Raw genomic sequence first — 25,429 nt, forward strand, 5'->3', positions numbered from 1 at the left:
CATTAAGTCCGTTACAAAAAATAACTTAATTTTTGCTAAGTTATGCATTTTGATATAAATTTCAGACGATTGTTTCTAATAATAATAGATTCCTCTTGCATATATCTAGTTTTTCCATACCAATTCCGCAAAGACATATAATTTAGGAATATGTGAGCTATTAGTGTCCTTCTGGAGATTTTCTTCGCCACTAGTGTTGGCTTTATCTCTTGATGTGATGCATTATTGTTTTGAGTATAAAACTCCAACATTTTTTTAATCATCCTGAGCACTGCAACTAGATTTGTTACATAGTCTTACAGGTATTTGATGCAACCCATGATAAGTTTTCTTGTTGGAGGTTATAATGACCAAATTGTGTTCTCACTGTTCCCAAATAAGTCCAGGGTCCCAAATATGATGTTACATGACCTTTCATTTATAAGCCCTAAGGGTTGGCTCAAGTGGTAAGGACTTGGGCTTGGGGGTATGCTCTCCCTAAATCTAAGGTTCAAATCTCCTTGGGTGCAAACAATCTCTAGGGGCCATTGGATTGGGAGATTGTTCTCTTGAATTACTTGAGGTGCACTTGCGGAAAACTCATTTCCAAGGGCCTTTGCACTCCCGTGATTAGTCGGGACGCTGTTTCTGGACACCTGGTGCCAATAAATAAAAAAAACATGACCTTGCATTTGTTGAAGTGGAAACCATTTTTCTGTTGCAAGATACAAATGACACTGGACTGCATGCCTTATTCTTTGTCCTTGACAAGTGGGCGCTTTGATCTTAAATATGGAGATTATTAATGATCAAACTGAAGTGGAGGGTTTTTTTATCATCTGAACTGATGACCTTGACCTTTTTTTTTTTTTTAATCAATTTATGCAAATACACTTCTTTTTTAAGGAGTTCAATTTGAAATGGTTTTGAGGCATTTTAATATTTCTTTATGGATGTATTTTTGGTAAAGAGCTTTTGGGACTCTTTTTGCAAGTTGTCTCTGTGGAAGGCCCGGTAGTTAAAGTCTGGTAATTGGTTTATCTTTTTGTAGTTGTTATTGGTTTATGTTTATACCGTGTTCTCTCTGTTCCCAAATCATTTCCAAATCCCATATGTGATGTTACATGACCTTGCATTTGTTGGAAGGGAAACTGTTTTTCTGTGCAAGATACTCGTGACACTGGACTGGATGCCTTGGTCCTTATCCTTGTTGAGTTGGTGTGTTCATCTTAATTATGGATCTTGTCTTGCACCTTGATGCAAAGCTATAATCTGGATACATACATATCGAAATAGTGGCCCAGAATGATCAATTTAGCTCTGTTATTTTAAGTAGACCAGCAGTGACCCTTGTTGAACCAAAAGGGCTCTGGATCTTCTTTCCAATTTCTAGATCGCAGTGCCCTTGAAGTTCTGCCTGATAAGTGAAACATCGTATTCTAAAACTATGACAACTGGTCCTTGCAAATTGATTTTGATAGTTGTTAATATTGAATATTGCTAATTTTAAATTTAACAAATGTTTGCTTCCAGATAGCTTAATAAATCTCGATTGAGTTTATTAGTTTAGTCATGTTCTACAGCTGCATTTGTATTGTTAGACAGAGCAGTGGTGCATATTGTCCGAGTCTCTTTCCTTTTTATAATTCATCATTTCAAGTTAGCCTTGATTGCGGAGCCTAGTTGTGTGCTGATTGTACCTTCTTTGTGAAAATGACATGCTTTGTTTCTTTTTCACCATTTTTTTATTACAGTCTGCCATGCCTTGTTTCTTTTGTCTCTTTATGTAAGAAGACTGTCTCTATGTTTTAATGCCCCTGGTTGGTCTACTATGAGCTTTATTATTGCAACAGAGATCATTAAATCACTTCTTGAAGTTGCGAGCATAACATGGTGCAGGTTAGAACAAGAAGGAAGGTACAGCATTACTTTGTTTTTTGATGTCCTTCGTTGAACTGAAATATGCAGTTTTGTTCCCAGAGTATTTTGTTTGAGATGCTTTTGTTGTTATTCTTGTCTATAAGTTATAATCTTACTTGGAAGTACATGTTGGTGTTGGTTTTTAGTTATATTTTTTCACCTGTCCTATTTACCAAAAAGATTACTATTATCAACCTTTTAGTCAGTTTGCTTCTTTCAAGGATAAGACTTAAAGTCTGCTAAAAGACAGTTCACATGCAATCCATTTCAATTAGTCTTAGTACAGTTAATCTTATAAAGCTACATAAGTATCTGGTTTCATTGATCATTTCAAACAAGTATCTTTTTGCTGAATTGTCTATTGCTCTTATAGCATACCTTACTGATAAAAACATAAATCTATAACCATAGGCCATTTTATTGATAGAGACGAAGCATTATCCATCCCCAGTTGTGTCTTCTTTGCTAATGCAGTTGTAGTCTGCTGCTGTCATCAAGGAAACCAGTTTTGGATCATGCTTTAGGAAAGTAAATTGGCATTCATGATTGAAATATTTGGTTCCAGAGAGTAATATACCCCAATTTTGTGGCTCTTGTTGGTGTCTCATAGTTTTGTTGCTGTGGCTGGCTAAGCTGGAGATGGACAGGTGCATGCGAGTCCTCTCCAATGCCAAGACCATCTAAGAGAAGGGAAGTTCGGTTTGCTCCATTCACATCCCTTGGTCCATAAACCTGGTATCCGAAACTTTCTGTTGAGGATGACTATAAACATCTCAAGTTTGCATAAGTTCAAGATTGAATAGAATACCCTTAGAAAAGTAACTGAACTTTGTATTAGTTTCTTCAATTAATACCTTCTTATATAATTCCATGTTTTCTTGACGAATTAGGTTTACCTTCTTATACAGTTCAACATTTTCCTGGTGAATTTGGTTTCCCTGCAATGAGGATAATTGAATTTAGCTTCGCATTTAGTAACATAAATGAAGATGAGCATAAGCAGCCACTGTTTCCAGGGTTAACCTTTCTGGTTAATTCTTCTATTTCGTCCATTAAAATTTGGTCCTACAAAAGTCAAATGTTATGGTAAGATGCATTTGCTTTTATATTGAAGCATTTGCAATTCTATAGAAAGAGTGTTTGTTATGGGAAGAGGCTTTCAAACCTTTTTCATACGAACACCCCGTAGACTCATTTCCAATTGGTTCTCCAAATTCTGCAATTCTTTGACATTCAAACCAGAAAGTTCTTCACCCATCATTTGCCTGTTATGTTTATAGATATTGTTTAAAAGCATTTAAATTTGCATCTTCAACATATTACATTCCTTTGTGAGATACGCATGGAAAATGTAGGAGACCATATCTTCATACTATATCATTATTGGCACCCTCAACATTTTTAATGCTGCCTTTGCTGAATGCTATGCTTTGAGAATGATCCTACGATTATGCTTGAGATAATACTCTGTTTCCTACTATGAGCTTCTAACTGCCCAATTCCTTGTCTCTGCAATTGAAATTCTTTAGCTAGCATGTACAAAAAGTTGATGCACTGTTTTTTTGATAAGGTAAATTTTATTAATGATTAACAATGCACTATCCAAGTACACAGGGAGTATACATTAGATGAAAGTAAAAAGATCAAGAAGTTTCTGCACTCTTTCTTGACTTTATATCATGATGTGATCTAATATCTATTTCGAGAATTTTCTGTTGTACTTCTTGGTATTGCTTGCTAAACTTGAGCTCCATGTTTTAACTTGAGTTTTCTTGCACGGTTTATCTTTTTTTTTTTTTTTTTCTCGGCAAGTTAAGCATTATATAGATAAACTAAACGGTTACAAGGATACAAGATTCAGTGAGGTGGAAGTCCCCAACAATCATCCCAAACACAACAAAAGTAGCACCGAAAATAAAAATAAAAAAGCGGGTTATTAAGCCAAAAACTTGACTCCAACCCAATCCCATGGGGGGAATTGGTTGGAGTCAAGTTTTCTCTTGCACGGTTTATCTACTGAAGAGTAATGATGTCTCTAAAATTACTAGAGGCAATTACCAAGGTGTCAAACGTATACTCATGGTTTGGGAAAAGTATTTGGGGCTTTTGTTTTGAGCTAGTCTCAAGGCAAGAGAAAATGTTGGTGTCATTTCTAGCAAGCTTGGATGCTACAAATGTTTAAACTTATTGTTCTGAAGGTTGTCTTTCTACAAATAATGCTAGGTAGAAATGATATTATCTCCTTTTCCTTTTCTCCTCGTTTATAAAATGTGACAAAGTTGGGTCATAAAAACTGCAAGACGTTGAATATATAACATGTCTCTGCCTTTTGAGTTTATAGGTGGCTTTTCCATTTTGAACTTAAAACAAAAAATTTCATTTAGCTATATAAAGGAGAACGTACATATCTCAAGGCCAGATTAATGACAAAAATATAAATTGAAAGGTAACAAACCTTTGCCCATGTAATACGTATATATGTGTGTACACAAGGAGAAAAGTAGAGACGGCATATTTTCAAGTTAAAATACTATAGCTGAAATTTGTAGATTATGACTTCTGTCCTTGGGCATCAAAGAGATATGAGTTATAAGAGGGACAAGGAAAGAGCTTTGTGATATGTTGCACAAACAATATGCGAATACAAATGTTCTGCACATATTCAACTGAAAACCGAGGACTTTTTTGTGTCTAAATGGTGTCGAACACGTGGACTTCATGTTTACTAGTGTCTGATCCATTAATTTCCTACCTATAGTGGACTTCTTAATTTTTATTATGCCATTTTTTCTTGATTAGTATGTATTATGATAGATTCCATCTTACAGGAAAAGGACTGTACCGATGATTTTCTTGCAAGTTCTGCAATTGTTGCCTTAACATTGCTGCCTCCCTTTGCCAAAACTAGCAAAGTAAAAAAAGCATAATTGATCAACACAAGTATACTAAAGCAAATAGTTATCTATTCAAATACTGGCATGAACATATTTGAAATTAATAAATGATCAAATCTTTTTAATAACCCAAGAAGCATGTTGTTGCAAACCCCAAGGGGTTGACCCAAGTGGTGAAGGCCTTGGTCTTGGGGTATCACTCCCTTCAAGGTCCAAGGTTCAACACCTCATGGGTGCAAACAATCCTTTGGGACCACACCTCTTGGTGAAAAACTAACAATTTAACCAGTTCCGTGAGGGAAACTTTCGAGGGTGTGATGCACGGGACCAGGGTTTACTCTATAGGGGTGGGTCCGAAGGGCCCTGCCTTGGAGAGATTCCCCTTCTATATATAGTTGCATAGGCAATACATAGAAGGAATGCTGCATATGCAATCTATAGAAGGAAAATATTTTAATTAACATGCTAACTACCAACAGGCACAGAATTGTAGCAACTCCAGTTAGAAGTACGTGATACATATACGTCTGTCTATGTGTATTTGTGTTTGTGCATTATCCTTGTCTATATGTATGCAGCTATATTTGTTTGTATGGACTATGTGCTTATATATATATATATATATAGATTTATGTATGTGCATGCTTCTACTACTAGCATAAACGCATAAATTCTAATTTTTAATGCATGTATCTAGATGTTAAAAGGATCCTTGGTTGATAAACTTTTGGGGTCTTGAAGTGGTTACTTGACTTTCTTAATAGAGTGTTATGTTTAAAAAAAACCCTCAATATGGTGTTGGAAGGAGGTGTTGCTGCTAGATCGTACATAGACTTTTAGGTCTTTGATTTGTTTCACTTTGTAAATACTTAGACATAGCCTTTCGAGTGGTTGTTATGTCATTGAATTATTAACAAGAAGGAAAATGCTCGTAGTAGTTACAGCTACCCTTTCTTCAAAGATAAGTGTAAAAGAACCACTCTTCTCTAATTTTTAATCAACATGAAAAATATTTTTGTTGTCCTTTTTTTGCGGTTGTCTTTTCCCTTTTTCTTTGTGAGCAGATGAACTCTTCTGGTATATTCCTTAAACAACCCATTTCTTTTGACAATAAGGTTTATTCTGAAAAACATTTAACAGCATGATATTGAAACTGACTGTAAGAACAGATGATATAAGTTTTATTTTTTCAATCATTTGTTGTAGGTTCTAGTCGATAGGATTTGATGAAATCTATTTAGTATCATTATTGGTGCATGTCTCTTGCCCTATGTTTTTCTCAACCCAACTAAGTCCTAAACCAACTGAATTCTTTTTGTATTAATTGGGTTCTTACAGAAAAAATAATAATAATAATAATAACTGGATCCTTATGCATAGTAGACGTCCTGACTCATATTTGTAAAGGATCTATTTTCCCATACTGTAGTGGTAGGATGCCCCCCCCCCCCCCCCCAAAAAAAAAAAATACTCCTCCTCTTAAAAAAGCTTAACAACATTTTTAACAAAAGAGGCTAAAATGCCTTTTTTGGAGAATTTAGGCTGTTAAAACAGTTTGAAAGCACAAAATAAGCCTGAAAATAATGTAGTTGTGGGCCACCAAAGAAAGATCATGATTAGGAACTTCCAAAATCTATGTTGTTAAATAGATTTTGAATAATAGAATGGATTAAAGTAGTCAATTATCAGTAGCAGAATGGATTTATATTGTCGATTTGTTGTGAAATTCTTGCTTTGAGGAGTTGAGTTTGAATTTTGCACTTGTGAGTTGGTCATGTTTTATCCTGTGCACCCCCCGGGATCAGATGGGACGCTGTTCTTGGACACCCGGTGCCAATCAAAAAAAGGAGTTGGTCATGTTTTATGCTCTAGGTAGGATAGGCTTTTGCGGTTATGTTCAGGAATGATTTGTGGTAAAAGCTCTTTTGTTAGTTTCAAGAGAATTCTTTCGGTGCTCATGGTGTTTTGGATATGCAGATATCAAAGGAATGATCACCTATCCTTTCATAGTTTCTGGGTGACTAACTTCACTCGGATTGTAAATGTTTTGCTTGGGCTCGTTCTAGATTTCCAGAACTATATTTACCATTTATTTTGCAGTGAGTACCCTTTGGTTGTGATGTCAAATATGCAACTGTTTAGGCATTAATAATTATGTGATATTGTTTACCTCGTTAGGTAGAGGTTTGGAGAGATAGGGGTGAAGTTGATACTTGTGCTGGATTAGACTTATATTGTTGTGATGTGATTAATTGGCCTGTAATGCCTAATAATGGATATGTTAGTGTTGTTAAGTGGATTTAGCTGATCACTTGTGTGTGGGTGTGCCTATGTCTCTGTGTATGGCCTACGTTTTTTGATTTTCAAGTTTCGAATTGGAAATAATGGAAGTATATAATGTTTTAATTTCGAGGGCCAGGAGGGGGGCATTGAAAGGCAATAGTTTCTTGTTTGCGAGAACAAATATTGACTCTTGACAATATATTTATGTGGATTGTACCTCTAAACCCATAGTCTACATAATTTTCAACTCTTTTTCTTTTCTTATGAGCAAAGATACCAAAATTTCATTTAGGGAGAAAAAAAGAGTGCTAGGGAAGAAGCCCAAATACATAGGAAGTATTCAAAGGAAAACACTTACTAAGATGAGGAAGGAGAACAAGATTTCATAACATCTACAAAGGATGAGAAACTGGTGTTGTTATGGACTGTTGTCTAATCATACAATGATACAAAGATTTGAGCAATAAGGTACTTAACTCGAGCAAGGTTCTCTCACAATCTTCAACCCTCTCTTTATGATTATACTGATTTTTTTTTTGGAATCATTTTAGGCCTACAGGGACTACTTTAATGTTGCTCTTTAGTTGTTACTACATGCAAATTGCTGAAAAACTCTAGTGACATCATGATATGTTGCGTCAGTTCAAGGTATATACTTAAATTTGAGGCATATTGCTAATGATGAATATCCAGTTAGGGGTGTCAGGACAAAATGATCGGCTCCCCCGTGTAATGGAGAAAACTGGAACATTGGTAGGCAATGACCAAAGTGTGGAAATTCATGTTCTTGCCAGTCCCTACTCTCACGTTCTTCTGGAATTCTAAGCTTCTCTATATGCACTGCTTAAGACCGGAGGAATGTAATTTTAGAAAAAAATTATGATGATCCTTCCAGGAAAGTTTGTATTACTTCTAGGATGAGTCTTACCAGTGACTATGTTTAAGCCCTGTTCATAGGTCCGTGCTTCGACTGAAACACCTCTTTTTCTCCTTTTCTTCATCAAGAGGAACTCGGTTTCAGAAGCAATTGCAACAGGAAGCAGCTTTCAACATTTTGGAATTGGCTTCTATGCATTTGGGAAACTGAAATATTTGATTGCTTATTTCAGAACTATATTCTACTCCCTTTGTTTTGAACTTGGGAGGAAATCCATATATCTTCCCACTGCACTTCAATAATTCATTTTTTGAATTTATGCTGATATTCTTTCCCTACTGATCTGTCAAGGCAAACGAACTATCTTTTAATGGATTTATTTTGAAATAATAGTGCAGCTATCAGGAGCTTCTTCAAGGCAGGAAATCCATATATCTTCCCACTGCACTTCAATAATTCATTTTTTGAATTTATGCTGATATTCTTTCCCTACTGATCTGTCAAGGCAAACGAACTATCTTTTAATGGATTTATTTTGAAATAATAGTGCAGCTATCAGGAGCTTCTTCAAGGCACACGAAGTGGTTTTTTGGCTGCTTTACCTTCTGCAATTGTGAACTAAGCACCATGGTCTTGACTACAGCAGATCAGATTATAGTCTGACCTTATGTTACAAAAATGGACTTTGTATGAATGTATTTTATTGTTACTGTTCAGTATTGAAGCTCGCCCTTCTCTGGAAAATATTCTTCACTGATCTGCCTCATTGTGCACCCTTTGATAGATTTACATTATATGTTTCGTGTTGCACTTCCCATTTTTATAGAATTTTATTCCATCAATCTTTCATGTTTACTCTGCACTTCTGTGTTTTTGCATCATATTTTGGCCAAGGATGCACGTTCATTTAATTTCAGGGGTAAGGTATCAAGGTACACTGTGATGTGCCTAAATGGAGAACTGGTATGACTGTGACTGAACTAAGAGTGGAATGCATCAAAATTGCTCGTATTCGAACATCAAAAGTGACGTCATGAGCAGTATGTTGTTACTTTATTTTTGCTTTTTTAACAATCTAGTTTATTGACTTCTTTTTGGGTATGGGGCATTTAATGCATACAGTCAGAAATTGGTAGGTCAAAAGAAGCTATCACTCATTGTAGAAGTGGCTGAAATCACTGACAGTTCAATATTTATGCAACTCTGCTTGCTGAATTCTATTGTGAGAAGGTAATGACGGTAATCTATTGCACTACTCATCCTTTGTGACAACTTGTTCTCATTAGTATTGTGTGAATTTTGTATGGTTGGGTTGAATATATGTTGCACATCTTTCCTGCATACTGCATACTGGGTGTGTTTTTCCTTACCAGATGCAGAGATAACTTATCTGCAGTCTTTTTCAATCTTCAATGCCAAAGGCTTGAGGCAGTCTGTATCCTTGCACTGCCACTCCCAAGCCCAGATAAGGGAGGATTATGGTAGGTAGAATGTCAACCAAAGTATCTTATCATACCTGATCACGCTGACCACCATGCTGGATAAGGCTCTGTTGAGTTGTATATTAAAACAGCTTCTTTCATTGTGTTGACAAGATGTGTGGGTAGCCACAGTGGTATCGTAGTGCTTGGCCTTAATGTGTTTGTACAGCTCAGTAATGTATTTGTGAAGCTTTTGTTCTATAGACTTTTAGATGCGGCTTGATTGAATTTGATGCTACATATCATTAAGAAATTTTGACATTAGGTTCCTGATATTAGCATCATTCATAAGAGTCGAGCTTTCTGCCTAACACTTCAGAAGCTAATATCTGGTTGCTCTTTGCTATTATTCTTGCAGTATGTTTATTCTCGACTGGGGATTTCTTTTTCTCTCACTCACTGTTGGGTTCCTGATTCTAAGGTCAGCAATGAATCCTTCTCCATGTTCTTTCTCTTGGAATACATGTGACGATGTTTGAAATCAAATCTATGTCAGAAGACTCAGAACTAAATGGCATGAGTTGATGTGCTGCACATTTATGTTATGGTATTTTATTTATTTCTGATTATTTTAATATCTGTATCTTCCAGTTCTTTTATTTTTATTAACCTCAGTTTGGAAAGGATGAAATTTATTTTAGAATATTTCTGTTAATTCCAAGTGCCAGAGACCAAGGTGTTATCCTAAGGCATGACAACATTTTGCTGATTACATCATGCCTGGTTATTTCACTTCTGTTTTCCAACATCTTTATCTACAGTTTGTTATGTTTGACAGGACATTCTTTGTACCAAGAAAGGCTTGGTCCTAGAAGTGGCTTAGCTTATTGGTGCGAATAACATGGGTATATTAGAGCTTACCAAGCTAAGTTATTGTCTTCAATTTTTAAGCTTACTTGTTCTTATTTTCCTTCCTTGGGATGTTGACATTAAGTACCATTAGCTTATGTTTTTGGAGAAAAATGTGAGGAGACAAAATACGGTGGTCGTCCATCAACTGTTTTAGGATGTTTTTGTTTCAAAATTTGTATGCTGTCATTAGATGTTGACAGTATTAATTTATGTAAAATGCTGACGCTGTTTCTAGCTCTAAGTTTAACAGGATAGGCATATAGAGTACATGCTAGGCACAACCAAAGAGCATGATGTCTTTGTTGCTCTATGGGTAGGCATGAATATAGAATGATATATATGTCTATGCTTTTAGAATCAGCAACACTTGGAAGAGTAGTGAATTTGAAAAAAATATGAGGTCTGGGACTGAAGAATACCTTGACTTCACCATTAAGGGATCTCATGCCTTGAATATAAATTCACAGAAAAAAAGTATTGAGTTCTGAGTACTGAGGAATACCTTGACTTCTGAGGTTGGGTTCCCAAGTTGGTGATGTTCCTCTTTTGATTTATGGTACCGTTCAATTACTGATTTCATGCTGGTAAAAGCATTCAAATTGTATCAGAGATGCACTCTTTGCTGTTTATCACATATTTTACAAAAAAAGGTTACCACATGTTTTCAAGAATCACTATGCGGTGAACATGTACTATAAGAATATATCTTTAGTCTAGTAACTTGTGAAGAAATTTTCCATCTAGGCCACCCAATCTCGTAGACAAAATTCAACTGTACTTGCTCTTAAGTGTGTTAGCTTAGGTCAAGTGGCGGGACAACAGTATGAGCAAATCCAGCTGCAATTGGACAAATCACTAGAGACAAACCTGGAGATATGTTTTCACGTTCCATGTTATACTTCTTTCCTTTTTTTATTTTATTTTTGAGACTCACTTGAATCTTGAAACAATCTTGATATGCATGACGTTAGTTTTTACTTGCTTTTGAGACTCACTTGAATCTTGAAACAATCTTGATATGCATGACGTTAGTTTTTACTTGCAAGTATTTTTGCTTAAAATTCATTGTTTCTAACCCGGGCCCCATTACTTCATATATGCGTTCTGAATTAAATGCTTTAAAAGAATCATTTGTATTGATCAATGAATTGGATGTAAATGCTATAATGCAAAATGTAGTTCAATATTGAGGAAACTAACAGGGAAACATGGATTCATTCATTTCCTCGAAGAAGAAAAAATACTGAGTAAGCTGTGAGTGCAGTTAGGTTGATGGATAGTTAAGAGTGCATGAATGAATTGATTCATTTTCTGAAAAATCACATTACATGCTCTCTCATACTAAACTGCCTATCTTCTTCTGGGTGTGGTAATGAGGAATGCAGTTAATCTGATATCTCCCTTCTCCCTTTCTTTTGGTTCCTCTTGATGGATGGGTGTTTTGACCGGAAAAGATTTTTTGTGTCGGCATTCTGAAGGGGTTCTGAGTATTGAACAATTCTTCATATCCAGAAACCTTGTCGACAAGGCACAGCTGTGTATCTTCCTTGACTACACTGTTTTTATGTACAGAACTGTTCTGAACAAGAAGAAGAAGCAAATTCTTGAAGGTCAAAACATTGAAGAGCTTAGGAGGGCAGAGAAACCAAAGTACTTCTTAGGTGGTGAAGGTAATGAAGTTTGATCTGTACATTATTGTTTAGCAGTTTGATAATTGTACAAGAAAACAAGCAATGCAGTGATGGAACAAGAAGTTTGATTCCTTTAGGGGGGCATCACAAGTACAAGAAAACAGCTCGGATCGTTATGTTTTTTTTTTTTTTTTGACACAGGATCATTATGTATTTGTACAAGAAGTTTGATAATTGTTTAGCAACATGGCCAACGGTCAACATATCATAGGTACTTCCATGAAAGAATTGGGACCACCAATGTTTTTTGAAGATGTCTCGTGATGTGCAAAATCTAGAGCTTTGGTTATCTCCAAAACTGGCCATTGAGAAGGTATTAGAAATGATAAAACCTAAGCAAGACAAAGTTGGTTAGCCCTCCACTTGAAGTTCACTCCTAGTTAAGCTTCAAAGGGAGACTTGCAGGTGAGAAAGGAAAGAATATATAAAGAAATGAAATGTCATGCAACTGTGGTTAGTACTTTGATGCATACTATGAAGAGCCAGTTTGGTAGGGAGTAGTTTAGGCGTATTGGATATAGTCTATGTTGTTGGTGTTAGTAGAACATTGAACCATGTGAAGACGCCCAAAAGGTTTCTATTAACTCAAACAAACAAGTGAAAGGCGCCCAAAAGGTTTCTAAGCAATTCGAGTCCTATCACCGTTTCCTTGGGAAAACACCCTTCCTCTACAAAACGAATTTGACACCTCGTAGACGTTGACTAAATTTTATTGCAGAACTCCAATGGGATTATATTACCTCATAGTGAGTGAGTTAGGGGTGTACAAGAATCGATGAGAACTGGCCGCCGGAGTTAGGAACTGGCCGGAACATATACAAAAAAATATATAAGTGAAATGACGAACCAACGGTGTCGTTTCGCTTTAACCTATTGTCTTCAATCCCCCCGCCCCCACAATTCTTCTCTAGAGGCTCTCTCACTCTCTCTCCTCTCTCAAAACCACGTTCACACTCTACCACCGACAAAGAACCAACTGAGAAACTACCGGAATCGATATGACTGGTATTCCTCCTACCCATTAGCCAGTTTGGTCGGTCTTCCTCTCAAAAACATCCATATTGATTGGTTTCGGTTTTTGACAAACCGAACCGCTACAGTCAGTTTTCATTCCTAGAGTGAACATAGAAGTTTTTACTCTTTATAATGATTTTAATCATTTTCAACTATACAATTGACTAGTCCTAGTGGAATATAATCTTGATACGACTTAGACTTCCCTCGGGGCATTACAAGGACATTATTTATTTATTTATTTATTTGTTTTCGGCATAGTTCCCTTATTAATTGGAAGTAGAAGTGGTGTTAAATGTTGTATACGCAGAAAAATGTTGTCTAGCTCTTTTCAAACATTGTAGGCTAAGGCTAGGTAAAACCAGGCAAATCACTTGGCATAACAAAAAGGAAAAGTAAGGCTTGGTTGAGTAGGTTCAATAGTGAAGACTTATTTCAATCCAACGTAGAGATTATTGTCTATAGCTCTAGCAAGCCCTTATGGATGGGGGCATGAATTGAAATTTTGCAATTAACATCATTGATACAACTCATATGGTAATGGTAATTTACTTACTCATTATAATTGTCAATGATTTCAAGTTGAGTACTTCTACTTGCAAGATGTTGTGGAGAACACTCCACAATATTGACATAGTAGAAATTTAAACTTTTGCAAATTTAAGACATTAGATGTTGTGGAGCGTGTTTTCTCCATACCAACTTATAAATATATACAATTATATTGAATAGGAAAATACCTTACATGCTAAGGAACATATTATAGAATCTTCTGCTTGAGCTTGATTTAAGCATACATTGGACATTGGTATGTCCGAGGACTTTGTAGAGAGTATACGCTAGAGGCTTTTAGTTTTACTCCAAAAGAATATTGATCAGTCACCATTTTCACATTGATTACAATAGTCTTAAATTAGGCCTTGGAGGCCTTAACTACTACAAAATGTGAGCAAGGCTGTTTCTTTTTTCTTTTCTTTTCTTTTTTGGGAGTTGTAAGCTTGTTTGTGTGAAGCGGTTACTTAAGCCTACCACAATCCAATAATCGAGAGGCTCTCTATGAAGTTGAACCCAAAGAGGGACATACCATAAATCCTCTTTGAGGAAAGACAAACTAGGATGCCATTTTTTAAGGACTGTGGCCTATTGGCCATTTGCATGAGTCTCTCTAAAATTTAATTTAAGCTTTCATGCAATCCAATTGAAGAAAATATAGTTAGTTTTAGAGGAAAGGACTTCATCTGCTCCCTGTTTGCTCCAAATTCTATAAGCAATTGAGTTTGCCATAGAAAAATACAATTTTTGGCCAACAAAATACCAAATCAAGGAGTTTTTGCCATTCTTCACAACAAATCCATTTTGATGTTGACTTATTTGCTTTGAATCATGAGACTCAAATTCAAAATGCAAGATTTATCACCAACGTTTAAAGTTTGAAATTCATATAAAGTTTGATCGAATAACCAACGTTTGTTGAAGAATCGATAAAGTCGATTACTAAAGTACTAGTTCGAAAGGCTTGTTTTATTTGATCCACTACAAGATTTATTTATTGACTTTATTAAATCACCAAGTGTCAATATACAAAGAAAATGCCCTAATTATGTAGGCATATTAGAAACTAGGAATTCATGAATGTCCATGCCATTTAAGTCTACAGCAATGGCCCAAGTACAAAGAGTCCTAAAAAATAATAATTTTAGCTCCTCCAAAGATCTCTCTTTATCTTCAAAAGTCCTCTCATTGCGTTCCTGCCATAAACACCACATAAAACAGATAGGGATCATCTTCCACACTGCTTTGATCTATCTCACCCCACGGATAGAATTCCAGCATGCCAATACATCCAAAACTGTTTCTAGCATAACCCACGCCATATCCATTCTTTTAAACACCTCATCCCAAATAGTCTTGGCTATCTCACAGTATAAAAGTAGATGATTTACCGACTCACCTCCCGCTTTTGCACATACAACACCAATTTGCAATAATTATCATCATCTTTCTTAGATTATCCGTAGTGAGGATCTTACCCAAAGACGCTGTCCACACAAAGAAAGAGGCTTTGGGAGGAGCCTTATGACGCCAAATCTTTCTCCAAGGAAACTGTATCTCTAGAACTTGTGTGAGAACCTTATAGAAAGAGTGAGCAGGGAACCCCCATTTCCCTGCAGGATGCCACCACAACTCATCTTCCTGCTGAATGTTTGGACAAACAGAATATAAGAGACTATAAAAATCTACAAAACTTTACATCTCCCAATCATGTGCCGCTCGTTTGAAATTGATGTTCCAGTGAATGTTCATACTTGAGACTTCCATAACCTCCACCACTGTGGCATCTTTGTTGCTTGCAATCAAGAAAAGAGACGGAAACAGATCTAGTAGAACACTGGTACTACACCATGCATCCTTCCAAAATCTGATCTTGACACCTGTCCCCAAGTGCAATCTAGTGTATCAATGGAAAACCTCACATCCTCTTCTAATATGTTTCCATAACCCCATTCCCGATGTTCCTCTAACTTCTCTGGTACACCACCCCTCTCCTAGATCACCATATTTGCTCTCGATCACAGTCTTCCATAAGGCCTCTGGTTCCTTGGTATATCGCCACAACCATTTGCCAAGTAAAGCCCGATTAAAAACTCTCAAATTTCTGACACCCAAACCGCCATTGGAAATAGGACGACGTACCATCCCTCACTTAACTAAGTGGAATTTAAACTCATCTCCTAAACCCCACCCACAGAAAATCTCTCTGTAACTTCTCAATTCGACCCGCCACACTTGCCGGTAAAGAGAATAAGGATAGAAAGTAGGTGGATATGTTAGAAAGTGTACTTTTGATTAAAGTAGTCTGGCCCCCTTTCGATAAATACATTCTCTTCCACCCTGCTAGTCTCCTCTCTGCTTTTTCAATCACTGTATCCCAAATCATACGAGACTTCGGTGCTATACCCAACGGCAATCCCAGATAAGTCATAGGTAGAGACGCAATTTTACAACCCAAAATGCCAATCAGATCCCTTATATCTTGAACTTCTCCAATCGGTACCAACTCAGATTTATCATAATTCACTTTCAAACCAGACACTGCTTCAAAACACAGCAGCAGTGCCTTCACAGCCCTCAACTGAGCTTGATCAGCCTCGCACATGATAAGCTTGTCATTTGCAAACAACAAATGAGAAACAGTTGAATTACCCCTACTCAGTGATCCAATCTGGAAACCACTGATAGAACCATTAGTCACTAAGGCTGAGATCATCCTACTTAATGCCTCCATAACAATGACAAAAAGTAAAGGAGATAATGGATCCCCACGGATCCCCTTGTCTCAAGCCACAAGAGCTTGGGAAGAAACCCTCTGGGCTACCATTAATCAACACCGAGAACCGTACAGTAGATATACACCATCTAATCCAAGACCTCCACCTCTCTCCAAACCCACACCTACCCAGTAAATAAAGAAGGAAATCTCAATTAACATGGTCGTACGCCTTTTCCATATCTAATTTGCACATAATCCCTGATTTGCCAGTCTTCAGTCTACTGTCGAAGTATTCATTGGCAATTAGAGCCGCATCAAGGATCTGTCTTCCCTTAACAAAAGCATTTTGTGGTTTAGTAACAATCTTTCCCAATATCCCACTTAATCGAATGGCAAGCACTTTTGCAATGATCTTATAAGCACCATTCACTAAACTAATAGGCCGAAAATCTGTAATCTCAATGGCCCCTACCTTTTTAGGGATTAATGCAAGAAAAGTAGTGTTAAGACTTTTCTCAAATTTTCCTAACAAGAAGAACTCTTGAAATACCTTCAAAAGATCCGCTTTAATCACCTCCCAGCACACTTGGAAAAAATCCATAGAGAAACCATCCGGTCTGGGAGCCTTATCTTTTGCCATCTTTCTTACCACTTCAAATACCTCTTCCTCTTCAAAAGCCCTCTCCAATCTGGTAACATCCCCTGGTTCAATAGTGTCAAAAGCCAATCCATCTAAAGTAGGCCTCCAACCCACCTCCTCCGTGAGAAGCTTTTCAAAGAAAACAACCACATGGACTTGAATAACCTCTTCTTCTCTATTCTCGACCCCCTCAATTCTCAGCACTTCAATGTTATTATTTCTTCTATGTGAGTTTGCAATTCTATGGAAAAACTTCGTACTACGGTCCCCTTCCTTCAACCAAAGAGCTCTTAATTTTTGACGCCATGAGATTTCTTCCTGTAAGATTATTATCTCAAGATCAACAACCAACAAAATTTTTTGTGCTTGTTCCTCCTCATTAAGTGGCCTCCCTTCTTGCAGCCTTTCTAAATACTGAATTTTCATCAATTTGGTATTTTTGTTGTCCTCCACATTACCAAAAGATGGTTTATTCCACTCCTTTAGATCCCTTTTTAAGGCTTTCAGTTTGTTTGCAAAAATGAAACTGGGTGTACCTTCAAATTGATACGAAGTCCACCATAGTTTAACCCTTTCCACAAAACCTTATGACTTCAACCACATATTTTCGAACTTAAAATACCTTCTGCTGTTACGAACACCTCCACAATCCAGCAGAATAGGCCAATGGTCCGAAGTTATACGAATCAAATGCTTTTGCCATACGTCTAGAAAATGGCTTCCAAACTCAGGAGAAATCAAAAAACGATCCAAGCGGGACCAAGTCTGATTGTTTGACCAAGTAGCTGGACCCTCTGCTAGTGGAAGATCTATCAAGTTCAAATCAAAGATACACTCTGAGAACTCCAGGCTTGCTGGCCTCAATCTTCTACTTCCCAGACTTTCACTCTGGAAACAAACCACATTGAAATCCCCCCCAATACACCAAGGGAGCTCCCACCAACTTTGTACCCCTGCAAGTTCATCCCACAATAAACTTCTATCGACATCTAAGTTAGGCCCATACACACCTACAAATGCCCACAAGAAATCATCTGACACACACTTAAAAGAACAAGCTACCATATATCTCCCTATGTACTCCTCCACTTTCTCTACCACCCGTATATCTCACATTACCACAACTCCTCCCGAAGCCCCTAAAGAGGCCAAATATACCTAGTCCACATAAATATTACTCCATAAACTCTAAATAATCCTCCTACTAATCATCTTCAGCTTTGTCTCCTGTAAGCATACTATGTCCGCTTTCCACTCACGGAGTAGACGTCGAATCCGAAGATGCTTCTCTACCTCATTTAGACCCCGGACATTCCAAGATACAATCTTGGGCTTCATTGGAGAACATTCAGCCCCTTCCCTTTTGCCTTATTCCTGCTGGAACTTGCTTCCGAGTTCATCAACTACATCAATCTTTTTAATTTCTGACTTTTCTTTGTGTTCCTCCTCTTTTCTTGGTGGTGTCCAGCTTCCATAGTCAAGGCTATAAACTACTCCTCATACCCATCACATTCAATTCCCACAACATGTTGAATTTCTTTAACTTTATGTATAACCTAATCTGATGCTTGATCTGGAAAATAATATTTTAATGGGATAGGATTCCCCATCGTATTATTCTGATTCTGAAACTCACTCCCCATTGAAAACTCCTCCAAACCACAGGCATCGGGGATGAAAAGTTCATCTTCCACAGAATGCATGAAATCATCTGAGTCATCTTCAACCTCAGCCAACTCGAGCTCCTCAACTAGTTTCACCGACCCTGCCGCCGGGACCAGAAACACCCCAGCACCCCTCATCAGCGAGCTCTGGGTCTCTAGAGACGAAGGAACCCGAGAGTCTACGCCTAACAAGGACTATTGTGTGCAGAACTCCGGCGACCCCCACTACCTCCATCAACGACGTCTGTATCCTCGCAACTTGACCCCTCGCCGTCGGTATGCTGTCCGGCACGAACCCAAGGCTGTGAAGCTCGGTGGAGGGTATCGGGCTAGGGCTCGGGTTCGCGAAATTTGTTGGCTCGGATCTAGACCCGCCTATTTGGATCCTGGGTTGCGACCCGCCTGATTGGGCCCTAGGTTGCGGCCCACAATTTTGGGCCCTCGGTATAGACCCGCTACTCTTAGCCCTGAAATGAAGCCCGCTGCTATGGGCCCTAACTTGAGACATGCACACTACAAGATTTATATTATACGGAATAGAAGCACTAAACATAATAAGTATTAGTTTGGTAACGGTTGAATCAACAAACTTGAATTTGGTGAAATCACAGGTTTTTGGAACTACAAAGGAGGAATCGACCCAAAATTAGATAGGAATCTACACATGGTCGGGCGCTAACGGTTGATTCAATTGTCTATTGAGTGTATGTTTGGGATTGCGGTGCAAAATATAACTAAGTTTTATTGCTTATAACTAAAATAGTAAGTTTTACTATTAAAAAGTTATGTACTCTTTGGTAACCATATGTTTAAAGCACTTTCAAACATTTTATGTTAATATATTTGAAAATAAATTAAAAAAGTGGCTTTTAAGGTAGAAATGACGATTATTTAAATTTTTAAAAATTATGGCCATATCCTTGAGAGTTTGAATTTTCAAGTATCTTAAAGTTGTATGGGTATTTTCTTCCATTAACAAACTTTTTAAAATTCAAGTTACATTTCGCATTATTCTGAAAAGCAAGTTTAATGATGTTTTTCTTCAAACATACTTTTTAGCTTATTCGAGATTACAAATACTTTAATATGCAACACCCAAACAATCTAACTTTTTTTATTAAATAGTTTTTAAGACTATTTTAAGTGCTTTTTAAAACTCCTACCGCAACTACAAACAAGTCCTAAATCATACATTCATACTAACCAGTCTCCTATTTTATGGTCCACTAACTTGACTAATGGTTAGGTGAGCCCTGAAAATTAGTGCTTACGTACACAGCAATTTTAATTGCGTGATACTTTGTCATATATAAGATGAGAGCTCTGCATCATCTATACTCTAAAATTACTCTTCAATTTTTATTTTATTTTTATTAAAAGAATGTCTTGGTCAAGAGGGCCCTAGACAGGTGTGCATTTTGTTGGGTGGTGATCCTCCTTTCTAGTAATAAAAGAACCATAAGGAAGACCTTGAGGCTATTGAGGAATCATGGTCTTGTGATTTTTTCCTTCTAGTTGAAAGATATTCCAAGTAGTTATCGTGTTTTGTTTTGTTTTGTATGATTTGTTGTGATTAAATCATTGTCTTGTGTGTTGTTGGTTTGTTGGTGTCTGTTTGGACTCTGAACTTCGCCCTTTTATTTTTCGGACACTTGCAAATAGATGATTAATTCTAATGGCTTTTGCCCTTAATGGCAGTGAAGGAATGATTCTAAATTTAGCAAGCGATGGTGATGTTCGTTGGTAATAACAATCTTAAGAGTACGCTTGATTCATTGAATAAGAGTATTGGAAAGGACTGGCTATTTTTAAGGAATAGTTAGTAATTTGTATTTTGTGTGGCTGCATTTTTAAGGTGAGGAATAGGCATTCTCACAACTTCCGGAAAAGTGAAAGGAATACCTATTTTAAGAGCATTGGAGTAATTTTATTTTTTATTTTTAACGAGGATGGGTGGCTAACCAGCCACCAAAAGAAATTATTATTTTTAATTTGGGTTCTTTTGGGGAGAACTGGAAGAAGAACCATATATATAATTCATGTATTTTACAAACTCATGCCCTAATTAACCAGCTAGAATTTAATCAAAGAACCATATATCCCTAAAACACAGCTACATATATATAAAAGCTAGAGGCAACGATCTAAAAGTTATTTGATGAATAATGGTTGATACCAAGTATAATATAAAAGACCAAGTATAATATATAAGTAGATCTTAATATATTGAAGCAGTTATGAGCAGTTGGGTCTGATATTTTAGAATAAAAATGTTCATCTTCAAATATATATATGAAGAAACGTTTAGAAATATTGTAGCTCATATTTGAAACCACTAGTATTTGACAATTTTGACTACTTCAATGCAAATGATTACATCTCTATTTCTTCAAATTTTGAAAATGAATTGGCATTTGGCTAAGCGAATGTTAGTACTCTAATATTCCCAATTGCAATTGTTCAGCTACGTACTAATGTTTATATGCTTAGAAAAGTTAACAGCCATTTGACTCAACTCGACAAATCGATTGAAATTGATCACTGAAAATATTGGTTTAGGGATCCCGTGATTAGGCAAACTTTGTAATGAAATCTATTTTCGAATGAGAGTTGAGTGAATTGTTGGGATAATAAGATGTTGGAAAATCAATAGCCCCCAACACAACGTCCAACCATGTAGACTATACACAACCCCCTAATGATCTTTAACTTAGAGTTTCTGAAGTCAATAACTCTGCATCTTTTTAGCCTTTTGCATGCTCTATCTTCTCATTTCTCGTCAGTGATCTCTTTCTTCCAATCTCATATATATACATAGATCAGTAATGCTATACACCACACTACCATTTCACTTTCATCACACTAAGTAGTATGTGATACATTCATCACTATTAGATGATAAAGAAGCATGTAATAAATGATTATTTAATAATGATAAATGTGCAACATCTTATTTAATAGGATGAAAGTGAGATGTTAGTATGGTATATAGAATTTTTCATATACATATATAGTAAAGAGACCAGAGTGCGACATAGAGAAAGGGAGAGGCAAAAAGAGGGACAGGAGGCTGTCCCTCTTTGTGATGATCTTCGATCTCCATATATACACATGGCCGATGCATGGATTTCCTGAAGTCTAACATGCAAGTTCGACATCATGTTCGATAGTTACTAGCTAGTAGTATTGCAATCATGTCTCATCTTCTTCAATTCCTTCATTACTACACGTACGTTTAAATATATGCAACGGTTCATGTACTGAACATGGCTTTGCCCATTCTTTAATAATATACGTCGTTATATATATGTGGGATATGTAGTTTTTGGTCTGATAAATTTCAATGAGGGTTCTAGTCTTCTTTAAAGCTATGGTTTATATATAGTAACGTCGCTGATATATATATACGCGCTATCGAGAAATGTGGAAAGATAAAGTTTAACTAACCGAACGAATATCATGAGTGTCAGATTGGTTCAAATAGCCAAAAGTTGTGATTTGTTCAAGGATTCATCTCGGCCAACTTCTGACAACTCCAATGATCATGCATATATAGATCAAGTACTAGTGGATCATCACCACCAAAACAATAATCATGATCATGATCAGTACTAGCCGATTTCAGGCCGCCGGAAGTCATGAATGCCAAGTTGCCAACCTAGCTAATTAATTTGCTCTCATTTTTTTTCCCAATTTTTCAACCTCATTACCTAATTAAAAATTAAGGAAAAAAGATTATCATATCATGCATGTTTTCAAAGCTGCTAACTTCAATCATAAGAATTTGTACAGGAGGGTATTCTTCCACTACTGCTAGCTCCCTTTATCGTTATCCACCAATTCTTCGAGAAACGTCCTATATATTATATTATATTATATATATATATCTATATATATATATTTATATGTAGGTAACGTACACCATTGCTCGCGTTTAATTGACCAAAATAATGCATCCGGCCACATATCTAGAGGTATCAAATTGTGTTAATGGGTAGTGTTCGTGTCATGTCAAGAAATATATATTATATTATATAGGTCAATCCCAACCCGACCCATTAAGCATATCGTGTCAAAATCTCAAACTTTAACGTGACTCATTAACATAACGGGTTGTGTCATACGTGTTAATCCCGTTTTGACCCGTTTATGTAAATGGGTTGAACATACATGAAATTAACCCGTTTGACTTAGTTAAATTTAGCATAATTTTATATAAATGTTAAAATCACAATATTTATAAAAAAAATAGAAAACTAACTACAAGTCCAAAATTACAATCCAAATAATAAAATATTGAAATTAAAATTTCAATAATTTTATTTTTAAGTATAAGAGTATAATTGTAAATTTAACTTTTTTAATGGATTATAACGGGTCAACCATGTTGACCAGTTATTAATCCATTAAGCACTTGTGTCTTAACGGGTCAACCCGTTTTGACCCAAACTCATTAAAGCTAAACCCTCTTTTATCATGTCATGTTCGTGTTGAGTTAACATGTCGTGTCACATATTGACACCCCTGCTGACATATCAATGCCACTACCGCCACTATTTGATCTCAAACGTTCTTCTATCTTTGTAAGTGTAACTCTATCATCAACATGACCATCTTTGTCTTACCACTTACAAAATGATCAGCACCTAATATGCTACAAAATCTCTTAAAAAGTTAAGCCGCAATTGGAATTTGCATGTGGCTAGCTATTCATTATTCATGATGGTTTAGAAATCATTAAAAACGTTAGAAACCAAAAACTCAATCTTTTTCGGCTATGTGTGGATCTTTTCCATTATTGTCTTGAGAAAATTCGAACATATATCATGGCAGATTCAAGTACAAGAATTAGGTGAAAGAAACAATACCAGTACATTATATAGAATTAAAATTAATGTAGGATCGGACTTGCAAAGCAAATTGCAAATATATATATATATATATCTTCTGAAGAGAGAAGATATATATCTTCTGAAGAGAGAAGCCGCATTAATCCTCTACAGTCAAGTTTGAGCTTAATACTTGAAACTTAAGAGCAACTTCGATTCATGAACTCGATCTAATGAAGCTTATACTGGAAATTACTGTCAGATCGACCTCAGCCATAACTTTTTTTCCAGTACTTTTACTGATAATTAAATATGCCAACACTGGATATAACACTTCCAATGAATTAGCTCCTTTTCCAAGTGTAAATCCCCAAATACTGTAGCATTCCAAGCTTATATTATCAAAGCCTGATGCTGCCTGTTGTTCTAACCAACTCGATCTAGCTCATGGCCAACTAAAAAGTAGTACATTTTGACACTGCAACAGTATTCTCCTATACATTACTATAGCCCAAAACATTTCCCTAGTTTAGCTTATAAAGCTATTGATCATCTATAGCATATCTAACTCCTAGGCTCCTAAATCGATTGATAGATATATACATAGAATCCCATGCCATGCCTCCCATCGCATTAATCAACCAGAAAAAGGTGATCAACAACCGTGTTACATTAACGCTAAATAATAATATTAAGTCAAGCACATTTTTACGTGAACAGATAAAACAAACGAAACTATATATATATATATCTCATAAACAAAAGACTACATAACATTGCTACCTTAGTCCTAAAATAATTTCAAGCATTTGTGGTACATGCATATATGATCATGCGGCGCCAGTTCTCCAACCCTAAGTTTATCCTCCAAAACTAATTTCTTCTATAATAAGGTTAGACAAGTACTGTTACCTCATTACAACACATTAACATTTACCATACCTTAATACCGATCAAATTTCCCGTTCTTTTAACATAAATTATTATAATTGTCAGTCATCAACAGGAAGTATCACACTAGAGGAAAAAATTAGAGTACGCGAATCTCAAGCTACAGATCGACTGCATAATGCCATTCTCAACAGTAATAGCATCAAGATATCAATAAGGAACAATATACATATATACATATGACGAGAAAGTAATTAAACGGAGATTCAGAAGGGGAAGATCAAGAAGGAGAAGATGTTAGAGAGAGAAAGTTAGGACCTGGTGCTGGCGAAATCATAAAGCTTGCCAGTGCTGGAGAAGATCACCACTCCGACCTCGGCGTCGCAAAGTATGGCCAGCTCCTTCGCCTTCTTCAGCAAGCCGTTCCTCCGCTTCGAGAAAGTCACTTGCCTGCTCGTCGAATTGTCGATCCTCCTTATCACAATCTTCCCCCTCCCCATCCCGGCCTTCCAACCCTAGCTTTTTCTTATTTTCTAAAGAAAAGAATGACAAATCAGTAAAGATATATATGTATATTTGCAAGATAAATTATAGTGAGCGACTAAGAAAGGTGGTCGCCGTTCCAGATCGGCTGGTAGGGAAATCATTGATCGGAAAATATAGAAAAAGCAGAAACAAACACAACTTTTCTGAGAAAGGATGAATATATGAATCTGGAAAGAAAGAAAAACAAGATATTTTCCGAGAAAAAAAAAAAGTTACGAGAACAGAAAGAGAAAAAGAAAAAAAGCGGTCTTACATGGTGGTGGTTCGAAGTAGTGAAGACAAACCGAGGTTTCCAAATCGTTTTGGCTTTGGTCGTACTGATGAACATCAGCAGAAAGCTACTATATAAGGAAAGTAAATGCTGAGGACTGAAAAACCAGCTGTTTTGGGCTAAGAAAACCGCTCTAGTTTCACTGTTTTGACACGTGGACCAATAGGTTGCTTGGAACTAGAATTGTTTAATGATTCTTGGCAACTGGGCCGTCCACCTTATAGATCACCGACGCGTGGGGTCTTCGCATACGTAGACCGTAGTTCCTATTTTTGGGAATTTCGCTTTTATCCAAAAGATTTGGGGAGACGAGACTGCCCTTTTGT

The 25,429-nt window shown here is 36.5% G+C and overlaps 1 protein-coding gene across 4 annotated transcripts; it reads right to left on the minus strand.

Annotated features, from left to right (window-relative positions):
* Positions 1 to 1,913: 1,913 nt before the first annotated feature.
* LOC109004814 (MADS-box transcription factor 23-like) lies at positions 1,914 to 25,148 on the minus strand. 4 transcript variants are annotated; one of them, XM_035695732.1, is made up of 9 exons: positions 25,086 to 25,148; positions 24,605 to 24,819; positions 10,789 to 10,867; positions 4,742 to 4,803; positions 3,065 to 3,164; positions 2,923 to 2,964; positions 2,754 to 2,837; positions 2,477 to 2,631; positions 1,914 to 2,383 (listed from the first exon to the last, which is right to left on the minus strand). In XM_035695732.1, the coding sequence occupies exons 2-9, from the start codon at positions 24,784 to 24,786 to the stop codon at positions 2,365 to 2,367; spliced, it is 723 nt and encodes a 240-aa protein (XP_035551625.1). In that variant the 5' UTR covers positions 24,787 to 24,819; positions 25,086 to 25,148; the 3' UTR covers positions 1,914 to 2,364. The 4 variants fall into 4 exon arrangements, with proteins under 4 accessions (XP_035551625.1, XP_035551624.1, XP_035551626.1 ...); XM_035695731.1 differs by having other exon boundaries at positions 1,914 to 2,386; positions 25,086 to 25,147; XM_035695733.1 differs by having other exon boundaries at positions 1,914 to 2,631; positions 2,796 to 2,837; positions 25,086 to 25,147.
* Positions 25,149 to 25,429: the final 281 nt, after the last annotated feature.

Source organism: Juglans regia, chromosome 11 (genome assembly GCF_001411555.2).
Source record: "Juglans regia cultivar Chandler chromosome 11, Walnut 2.0, whole genome shotgun sequence".
Taxonomy (NCBI): domain Eukaryota; kingdom Viridiplantae; phylum Streptophyta; class Magnoliopsida; order Fagales; family Juglandaceae; genus Juglans; species Juglans regia.